This window comes from Armigeres subalbatus, chromosome 3 (assembly GCF_024139115.2).
Source record: "Armigeres subalbatus isolate Guangzhou_Male chromosome 3, GZ_Asu_2, whole genome shotgun sequence".
Classification (NCBI taxonomy): Eukaryota; Metazoa; Arthropoda; class Insecta; order Diptera; family Culicidae; genus Armigeres; species Armigeres subalbatus.
This window is the reverse complement of record NC_085141.1, coordinates 128,786,374-128,797,719: the sequence shown is the minus strand read 5'-3', so window position 1 is coordinate 128,797,719 and position 11,346 is coordinate 128,786,374. Positions and strand designations below refer to the sequence as shown.

Below are 11,346 nucleotides of genomic sequence, written 5' to 3'. Positions count from 1 at the left end.
TACTTTTTGCTTGTCAATACTCACTTCGCACTCCGAATTTCACTCTTCTAACTTCTCATTTATTACTTTCCATTACTTACTTCTCACTTCTCACTTCTCGCTTCTAACTTTTCACTTCTCACTTCTTATTTCACACTGCTAACCTCTTATTTCTTAAGATTGGCCACAATTTCGCATATGCCCAGTTCTTATACAGGTTTTGGTAGATTCTTATGTTACGACAGACTTTATCGTAGTTCTTCCAGCACAATAACAACTCTCTTTTGAGTGTGTATATAGTATCTTAAGCCAGAAATTATAAGGAAATATAAATATAAGGAAATAGCAATAGATTTTTAGGTTTACTCACAATTCAATCTCCTTTGATTACAAACGTGTCGCAACAAAGTAATTATTTTAATTATATTTCTAGCCTTCAATTGTCTTCCAAATTCATTAATTAATTTTACAAATATAGTCCAAATATAGCTTTTCAAATTTTCACCGCTTTTTCTGTTTATAGTGTTTACATTTTTCTTTCTTCATTTTTACTCTGCCTCTCTTCCATCCTTCTGTCCGTCATCCTTCATGACACTTTTTAGTTCTTGTATCGACCGTCGAACTTCATGAGGTCGCTTAACTTTATGGTAACGGAACAAAGGGCTGTTTAGGCGAACATCCTCCCCCGCGTGTCGCTAGATCTTTAGGATTGGCGTCACCAGAACTATCCACGTCCAATACAGCCAGTTTCGTAGCAGGTCTCCTTAATATTCCTCCCGATGTCAGAACTTCAGCCCGGCGTACCACTCCATCCTTGCCTGGAATCACCCGAATTACTCGTCCTCTCACCCAACGGTTTCTTACATTTTCATCCGCCACGAATACTAGTTCACCCTCTTTGATCGGCCTCACATCTCTAAACCACTTAGTCCGCCGTGTTATGGTTGGTAAATATTCTACTATCCAGCGCCGCCAGAAGTTATCCAATGTATGTTGCACCGTATTCCAACTGTTTCGTAAAATCCTGCTGTCATCCATCGGTCTTCTCTCGGGTTCACGCACTCCATTGGAACTCATCAACAAAAAGTGGTTTGGCGTTAATGCTTCACTGTCGGCCGATTCCAAAGGAATGAAGCTGAGAGGTCGCGAGTTAACCATACTCTCCGCTTCAGCTAATACGGTGGCCAAAGATTCCTCGTCTAATTTGCGGACAGTTGGAATTGATCCTAAAGCGGACTTTACGGCCCGCACCATCCTTTCCCAGCACCCGCCCATATGTGGGGCAGATGGTGGATTGAATCGCCACTGAGTATTTGCGTTGGTAAATGTACTGCTCAATTCTCTACTGATTTGTTTGATTTCGTGCATCAGTTCTCGACTCGCTCCAACAAAGTTACTTCCGTTGTCGGAATAGATCTCTAAGGGAGATCCACGCCGCGCAATGAATCGTCTAATCGCCTTTTTGCACGAATCAGTTGACAGACTGTTCACAATCTCCAGATGAATGGCTCGTACCGTGAGACATGTGAACAGGCAAACCCATCGCTTTGGCGCACTACGTCCAATTTTGATCAAATATGGGCCAAAGAGGTCTACACCCACGTACGTGAAAGGGCGCACATATGGCTCCAAACGCACTGCAGGTAAAGGTCCCATTTTCGGGGTTTCAGGCTTCACTTTATATATTTGACACCATTTACATCGCTTCCTGACAAGACGCACCTGAACTCTCAGCCTTGGGACATGAAATCGTTGTCGCACCTCGTTTACCACAGTTTCATCGTTTGCATGTCTATATTTTCTATGGTAATAATCCAATACCAAGTCCGTGATACGATGATTCCTGGGTAATATTACAGGGAATTTTGCGTCATATGACAGAACTTGGGCTGCAGCAGCGCGACTTCCTACTCGCAGTACCCCGTACTCGTCCGCAAAGGGTGTAAGTTTTGCAATAGTGCTTGATGCATCCAGCTGCATGCCTAGACCATTTTCGTCGACTCTTCTTTTTTTCAAAATTGTCATCTCTTCAGGAAACACTTCAGATTGAGCAATTTGCCACACAATTCTCTCTGCCATCTGTAGCTCTTCGCTGGTTATTCCAAACGTGCCAGCAGACACAGCACTCGGCGAACGAACATTGTTGATAAAGTGATACACGTAGGCCATACAACGCTGTAATCGTTCAAACTTTGAAAACCGCTCAATGTTTATTATTGGTTGTACGATCATATGATTGCAAACGACTTTCGCTCGAAGTTCCGTGTCACTTTCGTCCACACATTCCCCTCCATCAAAACGAATCGACCACTCTTCTTCTGGCTTATATAAAAAATCTGGCCCTTGAAACCAGCGGCTGTTTACACTGCAAGAAGGACCTTTCCCCCATTTAGTTGCTTCATCTGCTATGTTGACTTTAGTCGAAATCCATTTCCACTCCTCGATTCTTGAAATACTCAGAATTTCGTCGATTCTGAACGCCACAAACTGACGATATTTACGCACATCGGACTTTATCCATGCACAAACTGTCGACGAATCACTCCAAAACCACGTTTTCTGTATTGTCAGCGTATGGTTTTGCTCTACCGTTCTTCGCAGACGTGCTCCTAACACAGCTGCCATCAACTCTAAACGCGGGATCGAGAGTGCTCGAAGAGGCGCAACTTTGGTTTTGGAAGAAACTAGTGCTACCCTGATCCGTCCGTTGTCTAAAATACGAAAGTACGCTACAGCCGCGTAAGCTTGAGCGCTAGCATCAACGAAGACGTGTAACTCCAGAGACTTGTAGCTGTGTTTATCATATCCTGGAAAATAGCAGCGCGGTATGCGCAAACCATCCATCTTCTGCAGAATTGTTAACCATTCAACCCAACGCTTCGCAATTTCTTCCGGTATCAGGTCATCCCAATCTGTATCTGTGCGCCAAACTTCCTGGATGAGAATCTTTCCGTGTACTACGAAGGAAGCCACTAATCCCAAAGGATCATATATGCTCATGACTACCCGTAGCATCTGTCTTTTTGTTGGAACGGTGGGAACTTCCAGCAGATTTCGTATTCTTTCGCAGAATTGTAGAGAAAACGCGAAAGCATCTTCCTCCTGCAGCCACGCCATTCCTAGCACGCGTTGAAACCCCACCTCCTTGTCTGGTAACATGATTTTTGATGGAATTTGATTTGGCTCTCCTAATTTCTGCAACACGGTTTGGTCACTAGACATCCCATTTCGAATGTTAAATCCTGCTCGCTTATGTACCTCAATCACCTCTTTCGCCATCTACATAGTGCCGCTTCGTTACAGCCTCTGCTCCTCTTGGCAACTCCAACTCTTGATCTGCTGCGTTAATGTTCTTTATATATTGCGATTGTGCTGGGGAGCATGCCGCACCAAAAATAGCTACGTCCGAAACCATGATGCTCATTGGTAAATCTGGTGAATCTCGATATGGGAAAAGCAAAGCACTGCGATCTTTGGCACGAATCAGCATCTGTAAAAACATTTTTTCGACGTCTGCGGCTACTGCAACCTCTCGTTCTCGGTAAGGGAACATAACGGATAGTAGCGGTGATAAAAGATCCGGACCTTTCAGGAGCATTGAGTTCAATGAAACGCCTTCAACCTTCGCTGCAGCGTCCCATACAACTCTGACCTTTCCTGGTTTTTTTTCGTTCACAACAACTCCAATTGGAAGGAACCAAGTTCGCCGTAAATCGAAGCTATCCAGCTCATCCGCAGTCGCTTCATATATGTAGCCTTTTGATATGAAATCAGCTATCTGTTGACGAACACTCTCGTACAAATTCGGATTTCGCGCCAAACGCTTTTCGAAGCATTTGAACCGATGCTCCGCCATTGGCCTACTGTCTGGAAATTCAATGTAATCGTACTTCCAGAGCAAGCCGGTCTCAAATTTTCCGCTGACTGTACGACGTGTAGTTTCTTCTAGAATCTTGAATGCGCGTTGCTCTTCTAGTCCTTTTACGGCAGGAACCACAGCTACTCCCAGGCTATCGACATCAAAAAAGTGTTGCACATAGTTATGAAGAAGTGTATTCGTTGGTACTGCGCAAATATGCAGTTGCCTGTGTTGAACATCGGCTGCCGGTTTCCGCACACTTCCACATATTGCCCAACCGATTCTAGTTTTGGTTGCAATTGGTTCTCGACTTTCCTTCCCGAAGCTTTAGGGTCGATAACAGATGGGAATTAGTGAGCCCTATCAATATACCTGGTACTGCGGCTTCGAAGTTTTTCACCGGCAGTTTTGTTAAATGAGCAAACCTTGATGCCAGTTCATCGTAATCCAGCGTTTGTTGAGGTAGTGCCAAGTTTTCTACAGAATATACCTCCGATATCTTGAACCGCTTATGACTTCCAGCTTCAGAAATCTCCATATCTACAACTTCTGACCCCGTGATGGTTTTATTAACGCCTCCAGTCCATTGAAGATATAACGATTCCCTTCTACCTCCGTCGCCCAGTTCCTCTACTATTGACCGTTCGATCATTGTTACTGACGACCCGTCATCGAGAAAGGCGAATGTGTCGACCTGACCACTTTTACCGTACAAGGTAACAGGAAGAATCCGAAAAAGAATCGACGACGTCGGCTGACGATGCACTGATACTACTGCTTTCGTAGATATTTTGTCCGATTTTGATTCAATCGATGGCTCGAAGTGCAGCAAACGATGGTGCCGTTTCGGGCACTTATTGATGTCGCAAATTTCACCCTTACATGGCCATCTTGCGTGTGACATAAGGCAACGGGCGCAAAGTTTATGCGCTTTAACGACCTTCCAACGTCCATCTAAATCGAGTTCTTTGAACATAGCACATTGTTCGACCTGATGACCATCAACGTTACATATCTGACAAAATTTGCTACTCGAGCTTACATTTTTCGCCGGTTCCAACTTGCCAAATGTTACCTCCGGATTTCTCGATCTGGTAAATTCCTCACGATGCTTCGATTGATTTGCTCCCGACGACAGATGTGCGTTCACGAACGATTTTTCCTTTGGCTTACTTCGGGTCTGTCTCAATTGGATAATTAAACTAAAATTAAACTTAAAAGTGACAGTTCAATAATTATCGAATAACCCTGCTGGATGAGCAGGATTACTTTTGACAGATATCGAATCATTCTCGATCGATGTCTTATTGGAATTGCTGGGTAGCACGCAGCCATTCTTATGGCCGGGTGATTTTAAAATTTTTGAACTGTCAGTTTTAAGTAAAATTAAATTTAATTCGGGAAATGAGACAGAGCCTTCGTTCGTCTCGTTTTAACGGCATGCTCGAAAGCTGTGTTACACCACTAGCAGCTGATGAAACCTTTGCCATGTAACCACTGAACACGTTTAGATCTACAACAGGTATCTGTTCTTGGTAGAGCGCCCAGTTGAATTTTGCTGTAGCCGGCAGTTTGTCGACTAGTTCCTGTAGTAGAATGGGGTTCGACAAATGCTTCTCTAATCCGACCGCTTTCAAATGCCTGCAAAGGTTCTGCACAATTAACCCAAAATTCACCAATGTCTCCATTCGATCCGCTCGTGGAGCAGGGGCCGCCCGAACTTTAGCAATCATGTTATTGACTATTTGTTCTGGTCGTCCATACAGCTGCTGTAATGTTGAAAGGATCTGTGGTACTGTTGACGGGTGGAGCAAAAAGCTGCTGACGGCATCTTTGGCAGATCCTCTTAGGCTGCGCTGCAATCGTAACAAGTTTTCTGCGTTGGAGTAGCCGCAAATCTCCGTCGAGTGCTGGTAGCTACTAATAAATAGCGGCCAGTCGACTGGATCCCCAGAAAAAGATGGCAGCTCTTTCGTGACCACTTGTCTAGCGGCCAATTGTTGAGCAGATGGCCCTACATCACTGAACGCGGGAAGCGGGTTGGAGCTCGAATTCATTTCAGGGTGAATTTGTGTAACTCCAGGTCTCACTGAGTTGTGCCGTGCACTCATGAAACCAGTCATACCATAGGGTGAAGGTGGTGGCGGAAGAGGAGGACTAACATTACCACTCACCGACGATCGATTGTCATCAGCTGTGTATTCCAAATCGCGTAACCGCTGGACCTCGTCCTGCAATGCTCAGTACTTTTTCTCTGCTTCATTCCGCAGACGAATCGTTTTCTGCTCCCGTTGCATGACAAGTGCCAACTGTGATCGCAACTGCTGTTCGGTGTTCGGTATCTGCATTTCCAACTCAGTATTCTGCTCTCGTAATGCCGCGTACTCACGACAGCGTTGATCTAGCGGACTTTTCAAATCGAACTCCGATTTTAGGGATTGCTTTAGTTGTTTGTCATATTTGTTCCCAAGATCCTCAATGACAGTTTGGCAACGACGTTCACAATTTTCCAGCTGACTACGTAAGCTTACTTCCGATTCTTGAATCTGCTTGATTTTTCCTTCATACTGGGCTTCCAGCACTTGCATTCGGTTGACCAAATCCAGTTCTCTTTTCCGCCTTGTAGATATTTCTGACGCGTGTTTCGCTTCCAATTCTTGCATACACTTTTCGCTTTGTTGCAATTTTATGGCCTGCTGCTTACGCAATTCTCCTGTCTCGGCACTCCAGCGTGTATATGCTGGGATTGTGAACCGATTCACTCTCGGGACAACGGCAGCTTGTTCTACGCCACCTGATTCAAGGAGATCGACATACGGCTTCAAATCGACGAAGGGCATTTGAGTTTGATCTTTGCGCTTATCAACCGCTGCAACAACCAACCCACGAGCACCTTCGTGTGAGTTAATCGACCCTTCTCCAACTGTAAGGCTTCCTATCGTTCCAGGGATTGATTCTACCTCTAAACCCTCGCCAAACGATTTGAACGATTTTGGCACAGCGCCTTGCGATACTTTATTCGGAGTCGATGAGCAGTGTGCTCCTTGCGGAGGGTTCGTTACCTCTTGAGGTGGGATCGCTTGCACAGACGTTGACGTTGATATCTTCCTATCTATCGCCTTCTCAGTCTGCTTGATCCAATCCTCAGTCCTCTGTGCACTTCCTTGACTACTCCGTAAACTGCGTACACTCGCTGCGTCCTCGTCATCCCGTCGTTTCAGTAAGTCGTGCTTTTGGGCAATGAACTGCTTACCCCGCTCCAACTTGTCCAGAAGTTCCTTTTCATTCAATGCTTTTTCCTTTTCAATTCTTTCCTTGCATAATTCTTCCATTAGCTTTCTCTCTTCTTCCAACCGCTCCAAGTCTCTGTTTATTCTAGCTCGGCGATTACTAGACGAGCTCGACACTCCACTAATAACACTCGCTGCAGGATTGGGAATAGGGGGAACACAACTCGAGCAAGAAAAGCTAGTGGTACGAACAGTTGCCCTGTTAACATTAGCACACGAAAAATGGTACCATTGGTCACAGTTTTGACACTGTACCATGAACCGTTCGGCAGCATTAGGCCGATCACATCCACCGCATTCATGTTCTTCTCCGCCGCCGATATCATCCACTGATGCTTCAAACGAATCCTCCGGCGAACAATTCGACACCTCTTCGCCACCTTCGTTGTTGAGGTTAGCAATCGCCTGCTCAATAGCCCTCGTACGCATCCGTGTTTGACGGATATTCGACGGAAAGTCCATGGCAAATATGGATGAATTCTTAAGTTTTGTTACGACAGACTTTATCGGAGTTCTTCCAGCAAAACAACGACTATCTATTGAGTGTGTATATAGTAGCTTAAGCTAGAAATTAAGTTTATTATGTAAGGAAATAGCAATAGATTTTTAGGTTTACTCACAATTCAATCTCCTTTGATTACAAACGTGTCGCAACAAAGTAATTATTTTAATTATATTTCTAGCCTGTAAGTTCATTTAGATATTAAGCAACCAAATAGATTTTATAAACAATAGTATACCTTCAATTGTCTTCCAAATTCATTTCTTAATTTTACAAATATGGTAAAAATATAGCTTTTCAAATTTTCACCGCTTTTTCTGTTTATAGTGTTTACATTTTTCTTTCTTCATTTTTACTCTGCCTCTCTTCCATCCTTCTGTCCGTCATCCTGCATGACACTTTTTAGTTCTTGTATCGACCGTCGAACTTCATGAGGTCGCTTAACTTTATGGTAACGGAGCAAAGGGCTGTTTAGGCGAACATCTTATACAAAATTCTTGGAAAATCTAACAACCACCGGTTGGGTGCAGAGAGCTCAAGTGAATTAACTTCCGATTTCATTTTTATCAATGAAAATACGTGGGTGGCTTAGGGACGATTCAATAATGACATCCACTACTTTTTGGTATTTCTAGACCCCCCCTCTTAAACGTTTTTTTGTATACCTAGCACATGTACTGTCATAAAATCTTAGACCCCCTTCCCCCTAAAACCTGTAACATCATTTTTGAACGACCCCTTACGTTGTCTTTTCTTGTACTTCTTCCTATCATGTACTTTGCCTTCGACGTGTTGATGACTAGAACGTGCCATAATATCAAAGTCGTCGGAAAAACTAAACAGCTGAACGGACTTTGTAAAAATCTTACCATTCATGACAATAACAATCCCTCACCCACACCCACCCTAGCAGCACACATGTTCCACTTAGATTACTGCAACTCATATGTGACCAGATTTGGTCACAATTAAGTAGCAGCAACAATTTTTGTCTGACTCGTGCTGCTCGGGCACGTAACCCTCTACGCGTTTGAAAGGGTATCGAGAATGCCCCTGAAACTTGAACTACGCACATCACTCGATCCATTGTTACTTTAAACAACCGTACCAGTTTATCCAGAAAACCGTGTTTGTGCATTAGCTGCAATTGCTGATCTCGATCGATTGGATCATATGCGGCTTTAAAGTCGATGAATAGATGATGTGTGGCCACGTTGTATTCGCGGCATTTCTGTAATATGTAGGGGAACTGTTCGATTTCCATCTCACTGAACATATATTCATCTCATCCGAAACAAAGAAATACGGCACCAATTTCGCAGCTTCTTTTTGTCAATATCTTTCCTTTGCTTTTGATGGGATGAATATCGGAGCCATGAGCTGAAGTCCAGGAGCAGTTCCCCTTCCTAGCGTATGGCGAACATTTGGTCTGTGGTACGCCCATGAGTCTCGCCCCACGAACCCTCTTGCAATTGCAGTTGTTGATAAGCGTGTGATTGATTCCAACTCCAAATCTTCATCGAAAGACAAGCCAAGGGTATATTGGCTTCGAAAAATACATCTGATTTTACATAAACTTAACCAAAATTCCTTCCAAATCCTAGTCCCTTAATGGAGCACCGAAATTTATTCATATTTATTTAAGCGAATATTTGATGTACAATATTCCCAGCTACTGGATTGTGTATCATAATATACGATTTGTGATCAATTGAAAGTGCTACACAAAAAACAGATTTTTTGGGCATAGTGCGATTTCGCCGAACTCTGACCATTTGAGATGTTTTTAGAATGTTTTACCTGAAATCCCAGTAAATTAAGATTATTATAACCAAATTGTTACCATAGAAGCCATATTGCCCAAACCAATACTCTTCCCATTTTGCTTTCAGTCAGCATCAGAGCATCCGACAATGAAAGAACCCAATGTTGCAAAAACCACTTTCAATGGGCAGGAGCCTCGCATCGACGAAAAACAGCCCAACCACGACACTCGATCGATGCCACGATGTGGGAAATGCGCGGGAAACGAACGGGAAGCAGTTTCGCTGGACCACTTCAGCCTTTTCCCGAAATACGTGCTGTGCAAACCCCCCATCGATTGTGGTGGTGGGTACGTGTGTGAGATTTTCACCCTCCTCGTCTGCTTCCCTCCGCACAAACCATTGCACATATACGTAATATCAGTATGTGATATGAAGCTCCGAAAACCGATAAAGACGGCGATGGCGAATGGTGGGGATGAAAGGACAGTTGCGTGCGCATGTGGCTAGCCCTAGTCGACGTCGTCTTCGATGAAATAGTGTGTTGTATATTCTTCGGCAGGATCCTGCATGTACATTCGAACAAACCACCTCCCATGTACAGTCTGGATCGGAAAAATCGGGTTAACCCTAATTGTTATCTCATTTTATCTGATTTGTCACTGTTACTTCCGTAATGAGAAGACTGTATTTTTAAACAAGCCATCAAGCAGGAACAAACATACATTTTTACTTTATGACAAACTCTTATTTTATTTCAAATATTAGGCTTTGAAAATATTACCGATGGTTTTCAACTAGCACGCAAAATTGGTATTATTGGTTTTGAGTATAAATAATTGGACACGTCATGTTTCTAAATAAAATTTATACTTTTATTTAGTAACAATGTTATATGACGGGAATATAAATAGATTTCAATTCGTAACTTATCATTAAAGTAATCTTGTTTAAACTTTTCCCATATATATTTTCGTACACAAAACGTAACTTCAGGAGAAGTTCGATGTTTTAATTTGATGATAATCTTATCCTAAGCTACATCAATTCGATTACAGTTTCAAAATTTGTTCCCAAATTTTCCCACACTTCCGACCGGGAGTGTAACCCCTTACCTTGCTGGCCAGGTCCGATTTGGAAAAGGGATGTGAGAAAGGATTTCCACTTGGCGCATTTTCGTTGTATTGTCCCTAGCCAAGGGTTAGTTGTCGGCGTGCCTGTATGGGTTGCGTATGGAGTCGCTGCCGATTCCGGGAAACAAGGGGGTGAATATGCTAATCAAAGTCCAGAACCAACGACCGTGTGCTGGTGGTGGCGACCACCTTTTTGTGTGTGTTGAGATTTGGGAGAATTTATGGGGTACGAGCGTGAGCGAATTTTCCACCAAACTGAGAGCTGCCGGTTATGTACTATGCTGTGCCGTTTCGATAAAAGAGAGTCACAGAAGAGTTTATTAAGGTGATAAATCAGTAAATAACGATTCGTAGGAGAGACGCTGACTGGTGAAACAACTCGATATGCTGTGTTTGGGTTTCGTTCATGAGTGTTTACCTAATTGTTAGATGGGACATGTGAGTTCTTTGCAACATGAGTTAAATGTTCTCTCTTGCATGTGATAATCTGCCATGAAGACTGTAGCTCACACTATATTTTTTCCTGATTTTTCAGTTGAATAAAATGTAAACCTTTATCGATGTCATTAATATATTATCGTAACAATCAGCAATTGAAACTTGTAAAAAAATCAGTGCACCCTGAATAAATTTAGGAAAGAGACTTCATGACGCTCCCCCCTATGAGAACCCCTTTTAGGTATTCCCTGATATTTGTTGTGATTGAGATGGGCGTAAGAAAAATAGATTAGGCGAGAAAATTGTCAACATAAAAGAAGCGAATAAAAAAATTAAATTTTCTAAATTTTGGCGAAATATTTTAGCGAGGCAAAACGTCCTT

The 11,346-nt window shown here is 43.1% G+C and overlaps 1 protein-coding gene across 1 annotated transcript; it reads right to left on the bottom strand.

Moving 5' to 3' along the window:
• Positions 1-621: 621 nt before the first annotated feature.
• Positions 622-1,635, bottom strand: LOC134221979 (uncharacterized). Its single transcript, XM_062701136.1, has one exon. It carries the CDS (start codon positions 1,633-1,635, stop codon positions 622-624), a length of 1,014 nt encoding a protein of 337 aa, XP_062557120.1.
• Positions 1,636-11,346: the final 9,711 nt, after the last annotated feature.